At 39.5% G+C, this 16,688-nt stretch overlaps 2 protein-coding genes and 1 non-coding gene across 3 annotated transcripts in view; 1 reads left to right on the top strand and 2 right to left on the bottom strand.

Annotated features, from left to right (window-relative positions):
• Positions 1-3,962, bottom strand: part of LOC103472979 (uncharacterized) — a 31,759-nt gene extending 27,797 nt beyond the window's left edge. Inside the window, exon 1 of the mRNA XM_081612585.1 lies at positions 3,524-3,962. The gene's annotated coding sequence lies outside the window, so the exon portion shown is untranslated. The remainder of the gene's footprint in view (positions 1-3,523) is intronic.
• A 4,557-nt stretch (positions 3,963-8,519) lies between these two features.
• On the bottom strand, positions 8,520-15,825 carry LOC103472951 (tubulin beta chain-like). Its single transcript, XM_008422830.3, has 5 exons — positions 15,660-15,825; positions 13,321-13,429; positions 11,790-11,900; positions 11,460-11,704; positions 8,520-10,603 (listed from the first exon to the last, which is right to left on the bottom strand). Exons 1-5 carry the CDS (start codon positions 15,714-15,716, stop codon positions 9,791-9,793), a joined length of 1,335 nt encoding a protein of 444 aa, XP_008421052.1. The 5' UTR covers positions 15,717-15,825; the 3' UTR covers positions 8,520-9,790.
• trnai-aau (transfer RNA isoleucine (anticodon AAU)) lies at positions 13,098-13,171 on the top strand. Its single transcript has one exon. It is a non-coding gene; the product is annotated as a tRNA-Ile (tRNA).
• Positions 15,826-16,688: the final 863 nt, after the last annotated feature.

Genomic DNA, 16,688 nt, shown 5'->3' with positions numbered 1-16,688 from the left:
GCAAACACGTTGCCTCCGAATGTTTTGATTTTTATTAAATTAGCTGCTTAAGTAGATTTCATTTGTGCAATTTTCAATAAATCTGTGTATGCTGTAACTCATAATCATTTTGTATATTTAAATTAACCCAAAGCTTTCTGAAGGAACATGTTTTAACTTAAATATATAAAAAGAAAATTACTTGATTGAAACATTTCCCAGCTCCTGCTTTTTATGTTATTCTTTACTCAAACTTTATCAGATAATATACAGAACAGTGATAATTTGCTCAATTTTATTTCAGAAAAACAAAATGAAAATGAATGAAAGAAGAAGCTGTGGAATCTACATTTTCACCTTAAAACTAATTTTTGTGACAAATAAAGTGGTTTAATTTGTAGCTGCTGCTGCTGCTGGTGGCACAGTGCATTGTGGGATACCTTGCTAGCCAATCCTCAGGTCACATACCCTTTCACATTAGCTCAAATTAACTTTGTTTTTAAAATGTCTCCACAGACCCTCAACTTAAATCAAGATTTTAGTGCAAATATTTTTTTTAAAAAGTTAAAGGGGTAGTGTTATGTATATACTGCCATTATATAGAACAATCACGTAACTATTTTGTTGTTATAAAAAATTCTGTATGTAACAAATATGAGTAAAAAGAAATTTGACTTTGATATTTAACGCCTTGAAATTTGGCCTCTGTCTCTTTAAGAAACTCCTGCTCTTTCTGAAACTCCGCCTTCAGGAAGTCATAACCACATCGCTCCTCTATTGACCCTTTAACAACGTTTTACCAGCGTTGCTCTGAGAAGTAGCTCCTATAACAAGCTCAGCATATTTTAAGTTTTGCCAGGTGTTTGCTAATTGCTGCTGGCTAGTCTGAAGGAGTTGAGTGGCGGCGCTCGGTCCACCCAGGCATTTTGTACAGCTGTATGGTTGCCATGGAGATTCAAGGATGCATGAAAGAATGCATGAAAGAATGAAGGCAACTCTGCTGGTATGTTTTTGATGAGAGAATAAGATTATAACATGATGTAAAGTCAGTTTTACATAATTTATTCTATTAAAGTCAACACTGTAATTCACTTTGCACCCAAAAATACACAGGATTTAGTTTAATTGATTATTAGCAAAACCTTGATTAAAGTTAAATGCACTCATCTTTTTCCATTAAATACAGCTTCACAGTTTACAGTGTGTATCACTAGATGACCTGATCAGAGGTGTGTGTGTGTGTGTGTGTGTGTGTGTGTGTGTGTGTGTGTGTGTGTGTGTGTGTGTGTGTGTGTGTGTGTGTGTGTGTGTGTGTGTGTGTGTGTGTGTGTGTGTGACAGGCAGCGGCCTCCTGGCCCAAACAGCCAATGAGGTCACATCCCTCTGTCTGATCTCATCAGTCCTTCCTGGACGATGCGTTCAAGTGCCTCTCCTCCTCCGCCTCCCGTTTCAGCCTCAGCTCTCTGCTTCTGTCTTTATTCCTTATCTTGCTCCTCAAACCCAGCTTTATTCTCCTAAATCCCTCATTTGGGGTTAATTATCCCCCTGAGTCCTTCAGAGGACACTCTGTGTGATGTTTCTGGGTTCGCTGATAAGCTCCACTAATATTAAATATCCTCTACAGCCACTCACGCTCCGACATGCTTTCTCCTTGCGCTAAGCACTTTCTATCGTTGCAGCTAATCTGATTGGCTTCAGTCCTGCAGAATTATTAGCTGTTGTTCCAAAAGCATCAAGGAGGCTCAGGAAATGGTTCTCTGATTCATTTATTTGTCCAGTTTTCAATGAAAAAGGCTAAGATGTGTTGACTTTGAAAAAAAATCTGTATTTCTTTAAAAAAGATACATAATTTGTCTTTGATTTTATTGGGATGTTATGTGATTCTCGGGAAACGAAAGGTAGACTTTCAACATTTTTTTACATATCAACTTCAACTTCTTTTACTCTGATGCATCTAAATAAAACCATTTTGCTTTCAGACATTACCCAATAATTTAGTCCAGAAATCTCTAGAAATGAAAATGTTCTGCTATGGGGAATCCTGTAGGAGAGTTTAACCTTATAACAGGACAATAATACTAAATATAAAACTGGATCTAAACACAGTCACACCTAGTCAAAGTCCAAATGAAAATCCATGGAATTAATTAAATTTAAAAACTATTCTCACCGTCTATCTGATCAGCTTGAGCTTTATTCCAAAGAAGAAACAGCAACAAAATCACAGTTTAAGGTGGTGAACAGATGAAAGGCAGCTAAATAAATGTAGATTGTTGTGGAGCTTTTTGTATTTTTTAAGATAAATAAATAAAAATAGAAGCAAACATCACATTCCTTGAACTTCGCAATTATGACCTACTTTGCATTTTTCTCTTTTACTAAATATAAACACAGTTTTGTGAATTTACAAAACAAAACGTGGAGAAAGTTCGAGGGATTTGAATAGTTTTCAGCCAGTTGTTCCCTATTTTCCATGTTTTTCCTCCATTCCCATGCTCTCAGTGTAAAGCACAGATCCAGGACCAGCAGCGGCAGCAGCGGCTGCAGCTCAGGGTGTGTCGTGACCAGCATCTGGACTGGAGATGGAAGATGGAGGAAATGGGAGCGGAAGAGAGGAGGGCATGAATGAAGAATGCAAGGTTGCATTTTTTAATGTTCAGGGGTGAAGCGTGCTCTCTCTCTCTCTCTCTCTCTCTCTCTCTCTCTCTCTCTCTCTCTCTCTCTCTCTCTCTCTCCTCCACCTCCGCCTCCTACTCGGATTTTCAATTTCTAAGAGACACATGCTGGCTGAAGGTTTGCACATCCAGCTTCACACATCAGCCAAAACAAGAGCATTCACAACATATTAACACACAATAGAATCAATAAGGTCTGCAATTTCTACCCAATTTGCGAACATAAACACGTATTTCAGTTCGTTATTTCTCTCGGAGGTGTTGTAAAACCTGTCAGTCATCCATCTTCGCTCACATTCAGCTCTAAATGACGGTTCGATGTGACAAATAAGCCACTTAGTCAGCAGATTTAATGAGTGCCGTAGTGCATTGCGTAACCGCTTCCAGCAGGGTGGACCAGAAACCCCCCATGGAGGGGAGGGCGCCTGGAGGGGAGGGCGCCTGGGTAAACCCCGACATACATGACAACGTGGAGGAAAAACACGGATTTATACCACTTTAAAACCAAATGGAAGATTTAAAATGAGTTTCATTTAAAAAAATGTCTAATTAAATGAAATTAACGAGGTTTTGTGTGAGCGTTGCTTGGGTTTCTGTAACCATTTTATGTTTTTTTTTTTTTGTCTATTTCTGTATAAATGTAAAGTTCCGCATGAATGTCTGTCTGAAGTGATCTTTTCTTGTGAGAAGATTCCCAGAAATGTTGCTGCTGCCGGTTTACACGCCCTGAATCCCATATGGCACCGCTCAACACAAGCAAATACTCCAAAAGCAGCCAAGAAAAGCTGCAGAATTTAACCCACCGCCTCCCTGTTGGAGACCAAATCTACTGCTGGAATATGAATTCATAAACAGATGATGGTAATTACCTTTATAAAAGCCTCGGTCCGGTGATCAGAGGGCTGGGAGGGGCTCAGGAATGATGGAAAACCCTTTTTTTTTCTTTATTTCATGAATGCCGTCCACCCCACCTCCCCCAACCCGAACACAGCTCACTTCAACCGAGCGGAAGATCGGGATGAAGACGAAGATTTCGGTAGATGTCGGGCGTGCGGAGGCAGCGAGATCGGGCGCGGTCGGGAAAGTTCGGAAAGAATCGTCGGAGCTATAAGAAGAAGAAGAAGAAGCTCTGCGGTTCACCATTCCAGGTTTCTGCAGACTGACGTTCCGGGTTCCGACCCAGAGGAAGGGGGGGAAACCTCCTCTGACGTCACAGCTGGTTCAGTGCCCTTTGACCCTCTTATTTAGAACTATTTGGATGAACGTTCACCACCACGCAGGATGAAGTTGCTGATCTTCTGATTCAGTTTTCTGTTTTCTTTTTCTAAGATTTCATTAAGTCCAACATTGACCAGCTCTGCTCAGCGCAGTAAATCTTTCTAATAGCTGTTTATTCAGCTGGATGTGGAGAAATGATTCTTGTTGGCAGCAAAAATAAAACTAAATGGAGAAAACAGATTTCCCCTCCAAATAATTCCCATAAAATAAACAAGGCTCAAGGATTTTTTCCCCCCAGATTTTCCATTTGAAGCTAATCAGTCAGAACAGACAAGGCCTTTCTAAATCAGATGTCCATTTGTCATCCTTGGATCAATTTTGGCTCTCCAGTTTGCACTTTTGTTGTTTTGTAGCATGAAAATTTTCAGTATTTTTCAAGAGTGCTAAGCATAAAGTATTATTTTTATTATTTTGATTTCATAGTAGGTACGGCTACAAACATCTATTTACATTTTACTCATGAAGGGCAAGAGCACATTAATGATATTAAATTTAGTTAGTAGAGTTTTTTTACAGAAAAGTTTCATTTTGTTCGTCAGATTAAATTGGAACCATTTCTAAACCAAATAAACTGAAAAATTGCCCTGGAAGTTTGGAAAACTTCCACCTTTGTTTCATTAAAATATTGCATCATTAATTCATCCGAACGGGTTCAATAAAATCACAACATCATTTTGTGTTTTAGGTTGCAAAACAATTTGCCCCCAAAGTAACTTCAACTTTGAGATTCTTAAAAAAATGAACATTTTATCTCAATTGTTTAAAATAAATCTGTTGCTATAAAAAGTTGTCTGATTCATAAACACTTAAGTTCTGAGATTTTTTTAATTCAACTTGAATAATCTGTTAAACACTTATCAGATATATAATTATTAACTGTATGAGTGTGCATTTGTCTGTGTAGTGCGACTAGAATAAAGCCTGTAAGGTTATATTTTCTGTTTTACTCTATTATTGTAGCCTATATCTATTTTTGTGACTTGTCAAGGGACTGCTGATGCAAATTAGCTGATGTAACACTCTAAAAGGCAATACCTATTCTTACTTAATTTAGGTCTGTATGCTTTACTCAATTCTCACTAAATTGTTTATTCAACTCAAGCAATGTGAGCAATGTACGTGTTTGGCCTGAGAAAAGTACAAGACTGCGTTATTTTGAGTAAACTGGATTTGACTATTTTTGTCACTGGAGTGAATGCTTCGGCTCAGCGGTGCGCATGCGCAGTAAAGTGCGGGAAGCTTCCATTGGAAGAAACAGAGCTTCTTTAAAGGTGAGTCATTCGTCTTCAGTATATTTTCATGTGCCTTTACTACTCGCATATATGGTTACAGGTTCATTTTTCTTTGAAAAGATGAAGCATAAAAGTCTCTGCAGGCTGATATGCTAATGTTAGCATTGGCTCATGGGTCCAACATTAGCTAAAACTGCCACGGCTTTTACCTGAGAGCCTTTAATGTTTTTGTCCATTGTTGTGGAAAAAAAACCTTACCAAGCACTGTTCAGGTAAAATCACTCAATCAGGTTTATTTATGAATTATGCACAATACAGAGAGCTTGTAGGACAATCAATCATGAAGCAATTCTGGATGGAAAGCTCTGCCAGGCAGAGACAACACATGAGTCTTTTACACACATTAAAGTTCATTTTAAATTGACTTCTCTTGTGTCTAGAAGAATAAATTTCTAAACTCTTAAACATCCTTAGGAGTCAAACAACTAAGAATGATTATAATTAAGCTACCCAATTTCATGTGTTTTCTAGGAAGCCCAACAAAGCAAAACAATTACATTAGTGCAGTGAAGGTATATTTAAGTGTCCGTTCAAAACCCAACAAGGAAGTGCAGATTTTCCATCTGGAAAATAGGTAAAGCGTAGAAGCAGGAACACTGAACGCCTGCTCAGGAGAATTTGTTACCTCCTGTCATAAAAGTATAAATCTTCACTCTCTGCTTCGGTCACTCGACAGTGGACCAGCAATAGTTCTTTGAGTGGAGAGGCTTTCAGAAACATCCAAACTAGCTGTTGCTCTGGACATTATCCTCTTTGGTGTCAAAAGTTGAAGAACTTGATACTTGGTAGAGTGAAGTTTTGCTGCTCACTCTGTTGCTCTGTTGTTTCAGATTAAAAGTCGTGATCTAGATGGACATTACAGACAGGTCGTCCTTCACAGTGGTTGATGTGGATTCATGTTGTTCCTTCCTTCTCGCCCCTCTCCCCCACTCGGTCTCGGCGTTGCTGCAGCCAAATCCTCCCCCGTCTCTTTCCTCCGGCTTCCTGTCAGTCCAACTGGTTTTGTCGTTGGATCTTTGGTTTGTCCAGATCATCCCTCAGGAAATGTCCATGTTGTCCACAGATGAAACAAGCGTCAACAGTTCAGAGTCGTCTTCTCTCACAGCTCTGAAGCATGTTTAGCTTTTCTTCCTGATACTGGACAGCAGACCAGTGGAGGTTGTTAAAGCTCAGTCTCACGCAGTTTTCAGTCCAAATGCCCAACAGGAGACTGACAGTTGTCCCCTGGAGGTGATGGAGGTCTTTTCTGTCTTCTTGATCCTCCAGATCTTCTCGATCATTTTCATCGGCTGGTTTTGTAGGAGGGACATCATCTGGTCCATGGGAGGACAGATGGGAGGAGTTGAGGTCAGAGGTCAGATGCACCGCGCGAGGCTCAGACAGAGAGAAAGAGAAAAAGCAAATAGAAATCAATTAGGGTTTGTTTTGTCATTTTCCTTGTTTTTTTATACATATATATTTATGAATCTTATTTTAACCTTTTACGTGATCATATAGTTTTAGTCATTTATTATCCATCCAGTATTATGGCTCCTGTTTGTGGAACAGTTTGTCAGAGAAACTTGAGGGCCAATTGTTCGTACAGCCCTTAGTGTCTGAATCTGTTTTCCCCTGTGAGCCTCTGTGCCGTCTTGATTGTTCCCAGATATGTCTAGTCTCTCTAGTTACCCTCTGTGTATTTAAGCCCACCTGTTGTCCCTGTTCTTTGTCAGATACTTGTCGTATACCGTTCGTTGTTGACCTTTAGTCAGTCTACTCAGTTGAACTGTTTGTCCTGAGTCGACGTCAGCTCTAGTTCCAGCTGCTCTGTTGCTACCGGTATGAGCTTAGCCTCTGTTTCTGCCCTGCTGCCAGTTCCTGGACTGTTGTGAGCTTCTCATCATTAAATATTCATCGTCATTCACCTATCTACACTCTGGGCTTCTTCTGCGTTTTCTCTCACCACCTCACCTCAACTTCATGATACTTAGAGCTGCTTTTAGTGTGAAAGAGTCCGTAATAAATAAAATTAATTAATTGATTGATCCTTTTAAGAAAAAAATTGACATTTATTTATTCAAACACACCAAAGAAAAATGAAACATATTAAGACCTGTAATTTATCAGCAAAAGATTTATGTTCAGCATTTAATTCCAAACAATTCACCCTGAGGAGGAGATTGCGTGCTGGAACCACTTAGACCCATTCTTCTTGAATTGGGTGGCATAACCTCTTCAGACTGCAAACGTCTTCACAGAATCCAACAAATCAACTTTGTGGTCACTCTGCCTCTTAATTTCCAATAAAGGTCTTTAGGATTCCAAAAAGGTTTGGTTCCCTCAATTTAGAAAACTCAAGGAATCACCTGCCTTATTTACCTTCCCTATGACTCGTATTTAGTCAGAATGCTGGATTTGGGGTGGAGCCCTTCGAAGAATTAGACCTGGAATGCAGCGTTCTGCTCTACCGCCATGTAAAACAAAACACCCAGTTTGCAGGACACACTTCCTGCTAAAGTGTGTCCTGCAAACTTTCCCTGGTGGTTGAAGAAAAATCCACATATAAACCAGAAAATACAATATATATAAAAAAATCTGAATGCTCTCTGGTATTGTTCAGGGGGCCGGACCAAATGTGGAGGTTTCTCCTCACCACTTTCACCCACCATTCCTGACATCTGAATCATACGTTTCAGATTGTGTTCTTGCATTATAATTTTTCCATTAACATTTATTACTTAAAAATTGTAAAAACAATAATATTTATCAAAAATCAAAATTTGTTATTGTGACAGGTCTAAACACATATGATATAAAGTGTAGTTTATTGCCATGGATGGCATAGTTACTTTGAAAGAGTAATTTGATCACTCAATGAAAAATTCATCAGCTAGAAAATGTGCATCTCTTTTCCCTCCATCGTTTACATTTGTGTCGCTGGTGTTACATATGACACATATCTCCCCAAGGAAAAAGAAGAAAGCAACAATATGTTTTCTAAAAATAATCACAAATACGTAACTTGGATACGTAATTTTAATCTGATTATTGGATTGTAAATAGTAACACGTTAGATTACTCGTTACAAGGGGTCAGATTAGAGTAACACGTTGATGACACCATTGTTTTGACATTTTTTGCTCAAGCTATTTACGGATCTTTCAAGTTTCCGATATGTGTCCCCCCAATGATAAACTTGTTCCTACACCCTTGGATGTAATAAAGAAGTGCAGAGCTTCAAATGGAACAAAGTCCCTTTCTAAATAAAGTTTATAGTCATTATTAAGAAGTTTGATCATCATGACAGTACAGGAAGTTTGTTCCCAACAAATGCATTTTTATTTCTCCCAAATATTTCACAGTAAAGATCCCAAATCAGATCCAAAAGAATTTGGGGGGAAAAGAACAAAGACAGAAATAAACATGGTTGGATTTTAATACTGAACATAAACAATAAGCATGATCTAAATTAATACTGTAGTGGCTCAGAGTAAACAGTACAGAAAAAACGGAATAAAAGCAATATCTGATGTCCAGAGATGCTAACAGAACTTTTTATCTTTCACAAAACCAGAACCAACTGTGACGATCTGATCAATAAAAAGAACGACTTCCTCTTTGAATTCTGATCATGTTGAACTTCTAAACCCAAACGAGCTGAACACGGATCTGCAAACGTGATAAAAATGTCAGAACGTTGATAAGAGCTCCGCTTCTTATCTCTGAGGCTCATTTTAAGGCTGAGGACCTTTTTGACCCGATAGAATCAGAACCGCAGATAAGGACAGAGATCCTTTAAGTTTATCAAACCTTTATGGTTTCACTCTGAAGTCAGTGAGTCCTGAAAGAGAAACGTTTCTCCTGCTGGGGTTCAGTTAACTTCAAATTCACAACATTCGTGATTTTAGAAGTGGAGAAAATCCTTCAAACTTTTAGAATAACGACTGAATGATAAAACTGTACGATAGACAAAGTAACATGATTAATGATAAATCAGGCAGACATGTTTTTTGATCAGATGGCTTTCTGAATTTGTCAGATATTTTTTTATCTTCATCCTAAATGTAACATGATGAAACTGGACAGTTTCAGATTTGTGCGTTTTAGTTTATAACAGTTTGGTGTCTGTGATTTGATCGAACTGGATTGGAAATATAAAAATGGTCGAGTTGGCACGATTCTCCTAATTTTGGCCCATCCACCAATTCAGACCTTTACAGCAGAGGATTAACATCACAGAAGAAAAAAAATATGACTTTTAGGTCTCAAAAGATTAAAGTCAGATTTCTGGGAAAAAAAAGAGAATTTATCAGAATTCAGAGAAACAAAGAAAGTAAGATTTCTGTGGAAAAAAGTCAGATTTCTTGTCTTTTTGCTGAAATGTGCTACACAAATAAATTTGATAGATTGATTTCTGAGAATAAAATGTAAGAGATTAGAGTCAGAATTCCTGTTTTGTTTCCCCCAGTGACCCTAATCCTCTTCCGTTGACCTCTGACCTCCTCCGACCTGCTAAATTCCTTCACATTTTTTGAACATATCTTTCATTATCACCCTTTCCTTTCACCTCCACCCTGTGTTTTTCCGTCAGGCGTCCTCCTCGGCCTCCTCCTCGAACTCGCCCTCCTCCTCGGCCGTGGCGTCCTGGTACTGCTGGTACTCGGACACCAGGTCGTTCATGTTGCTCTCGGCCTCGGTGAACTCCATCTCGTCCATTCCTTCGCCCGTGTACCAGTGCAGGAAGGCCTTGCGGCGGAACATGGCGGTGAACTGCTCTGAGATGCGCTTGAACAGCTCCTGGATGGCCGTGCTGTTGCCGATGAAGGTGACGGCCATCTTGAGGCCGCGCGGCGGGATGTCGCAGACGGCCGTCTTCACATTGTTGGGGATCCACTCCACAAAGTAGCTGCTGTTCTTGTTCTGCACGTTCAGCATCTGCTCGTCCACCTCCTTCATGGACATGCGGCCGCGGAAGACGGCGGCCACCGTCAGGTAGCGGCCGTGGCGCGGGTCGCACGCCGCCATCATGTTCTTGGAGTCGAACACCTGCTGGGTGAGCTCGGGCACGGTGAGGGCGCGGTACTGCTGGCTGCCGCGGCTCGTCAGCGGGGCGAAGCCCGGCATGAAGAAGTGCAGGCGGGGGAAGGGCACCATGTTGACGGCCAGCTTCCGCAGGTCGGCGTTGAGCTGGCCGGGGAAGCGCAGGCAGGTGGTGACGCCGCTCATGGTTGCCGACACCAGGTGGTTCAGGTCTCCGTAGGTGGGCGTGGTCAGCTTCAGCGTGCGGAAGCAGATGTCGTACAGAGCTTCGTTGTCGATGCAGTACGTCTCGTCGGTGTTTTCCACCAGCTGGTGGACGGACAGCGTGGCGTTGTACGGCTCCACCACCGTGTCGGACACCTGAGACAGAGACACGGGCGCCATGACGACCAATTACTCTACGTCACTTCCCCTTTAAGTTTCCTCAGAGTCAGACTTTATTCCCTCTTTACTTAATAAAGGGAAAAACGTGCCTTTTTTTGCTATGGCTCGAAATAAAGCAATTTTCACTTATTTTTCATGGAAAAAATGTCTTGTAACATCTGAAAAAATCTGTCAATGGAACTACAACTTTTCCCTAAATATCAAGGAATTATTGACCTAAAACTCTTAAATCTTGATGAAAAAATACTTATAAGTTTTGTTTTATTTCAAGTGTACTTGAAATAAAGTGTAAGATATTTTCACTAGAAACTAGACTAAAATATTAGACAAGACTTTGTGTTTTTGCAGTGTAGAACAACACAAAGTGTTTTTTAAAGACAGAAAGGACATTTCAGGGTAATTTTTTTTCTGCTGTCTGATTTAAAGATGCAGAAAGTTCTGTAATCCATCAGGATTTTTCCTTGACATCATATTAACCTTTAAAATATTAAATCTATCCTCAGAATGTAAAAACTGCCTTAATTCCATCAGTGTATGTGAAAAAAATGTTCAGATGTTTATATAATAAATGCGTCCTCACTTCAATCGATGTTATAATCAACATATAGAGAATAAACTGACAGGATCAGAAATAATGAGACGATTAATTCAACAGATGATTCTTGCTTTAAACCATCAGAGAGAAATAACAGCGAGGAAGAATACTGAGAATACACATATTGATTTAATAGGAACATGAATAATAATGATACAATCAGGAAAGAGACAGAGTTTCATGTGGTAAAATATAAGATCTGATTGCTGCAGCTGCTATTAGAGCGCTGTGTGTTACCTTAGGGGAGGGAACCACGCTGAAGGTGTTCATGATGCGGTCGGGGTATTCCTCCCTGATCTTGCTGATCAGCAGGGTCCCCATGCCGGAGCCGGTGCCTCCTCCCAGGGAGTGTGTGAGTTGGAAGCCCTGCAGGCACTCGCAGCTCTCCGCCTCCTTCCGGACCACGTCCAGGACCGAGTCCACCAGCTCTGCGCCCTCCGTGTAGTGACCTTTGGCCCAGTTGTTCCCAGCTCCACTCTGACCTAAAAACAAATTATTAAGATTTTATAAGAAAAGCTATGGAATGAAAGAAAAATGAAGCTAACAACCGTTCTTCTAATTAATTACCAAAGACAAAGTTGTCGGGTCTGAAGATTTGGCCAAACGGTCCTGATCGGACCGAGTCCATGGTACCCGGTTCCAGGTCCACCAGGATGGCTCTGGGTACATACTTCCCACCTGCACACACACAAACACACACACACCAAAACATATTAAAAATCTGCTTTATGAGACTTAATTTTATGCAGTGTTGTGTTTTAACAGCAACAATAGCAGCAAATGAAAAAACAATGTAATATCATGCATCCCCACTAGATGGAGCCAAATTACCGGACTTGCAGAATTCAGAGTTGAAAGTGGTAAACAATGATGTAAACCAAAAGGCACTTTAAGTATTATTTAATGCATAAATAATACTTTCACTGAGATTTAATAATTATTTTCATGCAGTGAGACTTTTTTGCTTTTGAAGCATACTGCTACGTTTTGTTAACTTTATGCAAAATTAAATAGTAAAGTAGTTTTAAGGATTGGATAGCACACAAAATTAAATTATTTACATAAACTATTTTTAAAAACAAATAAATATACATACTTTATACTTGTTTAGGTTGTAAGGCAAAGACAAAATAGATCTCATTTTTACTACTCTTAATGAGTCCTGTGAAAAACCGAGACTTTTTTATGTTCATAATTAATTTAATTTTATGCAAATGAGCACAACAATAATGTTTCTCTTTAAATATATTTGAGTACCGGTATTCATGAGAATTTAGGAAAATGCTGCAGTGACCCAGTTTCTTCACTAGAGGACCCAGTTATTTTAAATAGATGAAAACTCAACAATATGAACAGCTGGTTAGCTCAGCTGGTGCTAATAACACTGAGATCATGGATTCTATCCCCATACTGACCAACTCAAATGTACCAACTCAAATGACCAACTTGTCTGAAAGGCCTTAGCCTTTCAGACAATCAACACTTCAAAATAAAGAAGGGCTGGAGAATAAAGTAGAAACTCCATAGAAGGAAACGGCTGGGAAAGAAACATTATGCACATAGATTTGGAAGAAAATTAGCACTGTTCTGAAAAATTGTGGTAAAAATCATGTAAGTTTTCTTAAATCCATGGAAACTCAATATTCTGTGTGGCCGGTTAGCTGAGCTGGTCAGTGCGTGATGCTAATAAAGCCAAGGTCATGGGTTCAATTCCCATACTGGCCAATATAAACACTTCAAAATAGCAGAAGGCTTTAAATTAAACCATTATGCATATTGATTTTGAAAAACTTTAAAATAATATGAGCACTTTTCTCAAATCGTGTTAAGATCATTTAAGTTTTCTTAAGTTGTTGGAAACTCAATATTCTGTGTGGCCGGTTAGCTCAGCTGGTCAGAGCGTGGTGTTAATAACACCAAGGTCATGGGTTCAATCCCCATGCTGGCCAATTCAAACATAAAGTCCTTCACAAAATTAAAAAATGCTCCATTATGCATGTTGATTTTGAATATGAGCATTTTTGTCAACATCATGTAAGTTTTTCTTAAACATAACCATCAGTTTGGACAAATAAACTCAGGATCAGGAAGAAGTGACCTGTTGCTTCGTTGTAGTAAACGCTGATCCGGTCCAGCTGAAGGTCGCTGTCTCCATGATAAGTTCCTGTTGGGTCGATGCCGTGTTCGTCACTGATCACCTCCCAGAACTAAAGACAGAAAAAATACATGAACCAGAATTATCTGATTAAATCCTGGAATTAGGATGTGTCTTAAGGTTTCAGTTTGAGTCAATTAAAGAAAAGGACAAAGCTCTGTTCTGTCTGTGTTCTGTTCTGAGGACCTAAAGAACATGCGGATGTTCAAATATATCACAGCATCACAAGACCACCTGAAAAACAGAAACAGGTCTGTATGTTTCTGGTCAGATGCTATTTACAGCCTGAAAACCTTTAATTTGTGTCAATTGTATCCAATCATGTTGAAGTTCAAGCTGTAAAAACAGCTCACATTTAAAGCAGGTACTGAAATGTACAATGTTATTGCTTTCAAAGATTATTAAAATCATACAGAACTCTCACTTTGACCAAAATCACAGCAGGAGGAGATTATTTTACAATTTTGTCTGCAAGTTATTAAATTTGAAAAAGCCAACTTCTTCTTCGGAGAATCCTTAAAACCCTCAGTGTTCATCTTTAAAGACATGCCCTCCAGTTCTGATGTAGCCGATAGCACGGCATCGACTCCAACCTGTTTACCAGTACAGGACTCAGACGGGTTCTAATTAACTGACTCGACTTGTATATTAAGGCTCTGCAGAAGGAAGGGTGGGATGGGAAATGACAGGATTTAACTGGTTCCACTCTGAACTCTGCTTCGGGTCAAGGCTGCATCTTTAGGAACCAGGATTGGGTCGTAGTTGGAGGGATCAGCAGGGCTTTGTCAGAGGATTCAGTCCGCTCTCCATCTTTAGTGGCTGACATGTCGGTGCCAAACTGTGGTAAGAGCACACACTGTCACAGCAGATCAGCCAGCTGACCTTAATCTCAAGTAAGGGCTGTATCTGTGGGCGTCTTAAGAGAAGAGGGCAAAATAGCTTCCCCAAAAGCAGCTTACAGCAACATTTCCTTTCAATTTTAGCTACTTTTAACTCATATTTAAACTTATTAATGTTAGCTTTAGATTATTTGAATGGAGTCATTCAAATGGATTTCTGAAAACCAAAGAAAAAATAGCGAAGGGTAAATTACTGGCAGCTTTCTTCGATCTTTTAACCTTTGCTTCAATGTATTTTTGATGACGGGAGCCGGGGGAATATGAAGGCTGAGGGGATTTTGGTTGGATTGTGTTAGTGAGTGGTTTCAAGCAGAGTTAATCCACTGTGAAACATTCATGACCTCAGACTCACTAAGTCTGCTGTAAATACAGTGATCAGAGCTGCTGACTCGGGCCATATGCTGCTGCTGCCACGCCTGTTCCTGCAGCAAAGGAAACTCGGTTCAATGAGGCTTTAAATGGGGCAGACATGGAGAATTAAGCTATTATTGCTCAGATTTATAAAAATATTGCATTTAATGTGAAACTAAAAGACATTTTCATGCAGCCTAACGCACCAACAGAGAAAACAGGAGTTACTGATATGTCAACTGGTTTTTCTTTTCTGAATATGTGCATCTGATCAACTGAGTGGAAAGGCAGCCATTCAAATGACCTCATCCGTCTTTCAGGGCAGACACTGGACCACTTGTTAGCCCCCCACCCTCCTCCTGTCACATTCCTCTGCTCTGCCTCAGCAAATTTCTTCTTTTCACCCTCTTGTTGGGGTTTTTTTTCTCAGTGACAAAGCCTCACCAGCAGGCCAAGACAGCAGCTGGCCCTGTGAGTCTCCAAAAGTCTGACCAAACCCATTAATCATCACGCCATGGCTGCTATTGATGCTTTCACATTGTTTTAAATTTTAAATTCCCCTGTGTTGAGGTGGACAAAAACAATGGAGGCCACCGAGAATTAGAAATTGCAAAACTTAAGTACTTTTGATAAACTGGTTTATTAGAATGAATAAAATTACATCTAGAACGTATATTATTGAGTTGTGATATGGTGACAAATTAATACTTAATAGACTTCACTGTACATTCTGACCACTAATTACTCCAGTTATTCCTCAGTATAGGTAATGTGACCCTTTTCATTGGAAATAGGTCACATTACCCAATTAAACACTGAATAGTTTATTATTTATTTAGACAACAGAAAATATTCAAATTAAAGTAAAATCTAAATAACACAAATATACATGTATTTTTTTCATTCTTTCCCATTCAATATTATGTTTCAGAAACCGTTTAGACAAAAAAGTCATTTCGAAAACATTTCAAGTTCAGTTTATCAAAGAGGAAAAAAAAACTTAATCCCGACTTCTTTATAACTTTTTCCTACCTTTGCACCAATCTGATTTCCGCACTGACCAGCCTGAATATGAACAATTTCCCTCATGGTTTGTGTTAGGGAGTGATGAAGGTGAACTACAAAAAAAATGCTGGGCTGAGGTTGACCTACTAACCGAACCGGACCGGCGGAGAAAGGAGAGTGTTGAAAGATCCGATTCCAACAGGCGGGCTTTAAGCTATGGGAGGGAGCTATACCGAATCCTCTTTTTTGATTGGCTGATGTTGTTGCGTGCCTTAGTGATGATTGGTGGAAACGGTTTTGTAAGGGGTTTCCTTATCACTTAGGCAAGGGCTTAAAGAATGAAGCGGTTTTGTCCATAGCCGTAAATAAAAACAATATATATTTATATTTAAAGATATATTTATAATGTCTATAGTGTTGTCCATATCTATTCATGTCTATGGTTTTGTCATCGCTGCCCTGTTGGAATAAAAGGGTCTGCTCCTTAGCATCCCGTCGGTGTATAATCCGGATGGAAATTTCGGAGACTGAGACGAAAGATTTTTTTTTTCCACGAAACCGATATTAGTGATTTACTGTACATCAGGAGGCAAAGCTGAGACACAGCTGCAGTTCATTAAAAGCGTCACCAGATGGCGGTGAAGTGTAAACACAAGGGAGCGAGAGAGAAGATGAGCAAACATGGGTCGGCTCTGTTAATGGCGTTCTGTTAAAACTCGATCTGTTGTCCATAACACTGTGGTTTTATATTAGTAATTTATTAAATATAAACAACTATGTGATCAAAAAATTAATATTACAACTTTTTTTTTTTTTCCGAAAAACTGACAGAGAACATGAGTCCGTAAATATGTTTGAACAATCCGGGAACTTGATCTTAAAGCTAAATGCGATCAACTTTAACTAAGGCTAGAGTGTTGATTTTGTTGTCCCTGTAAATATCAGGTGTGTATCTGATCTTCTCCAGCATCATATGAGGCATTCTGAAGGAAATGTGTCTGACTTTAGATGACACAACTCGAAATTTATTGCAATAACGAAGAGAACGTGTTCCAA

The sequence above is a fragment of the Poecilia reticulata genome, chromosome 11, assembly GCF_904066995.2.
Source record: "Poecilia reticulata chromosome 11, P_reticulata-male-v2, whole genome shotgun sequence".
Lineage (NCBI taxonomy): Eukaryota > Metazoa > Chordata > Actinopteri > Cyprinodontiformes > Poeciliidae > Poecilia > Poecilia reticulata.
The sequence above is the reverse complement of the archived record's forward strand: the minus strand, read 5'-3'. Positions and strand labels throughout refer to the sequence as shown.

What these genes read in the sequence shown, in the direction of transcription:
- LOC103472951 (XM_008422830.3), bottom strand. Translation starts at nt 15,716, where the DNA reads ATGAGGGAAATTGTTCATATTCAGGCTGGTCAGTGCGGAAATCAGATT. An exon ending in GAAATCAGATTGGTGCAAAG is followed by an intron (nt 13,430 to 15,659) that starts GTAGGAAAAAGT and finishes TTCTGTCTTTAG; the next exon opens with TTCTGGGAGGTGATCAGTGA. An exon ending in TTACTACAACGAAGCAACAG is followed by an intron (nt 11,901 to 13,320) that starts GTCACTTCTTCC and finishes GTGTGTGTGCAG; the next exon opens with GTGGGAAGTATGTACCCAGA.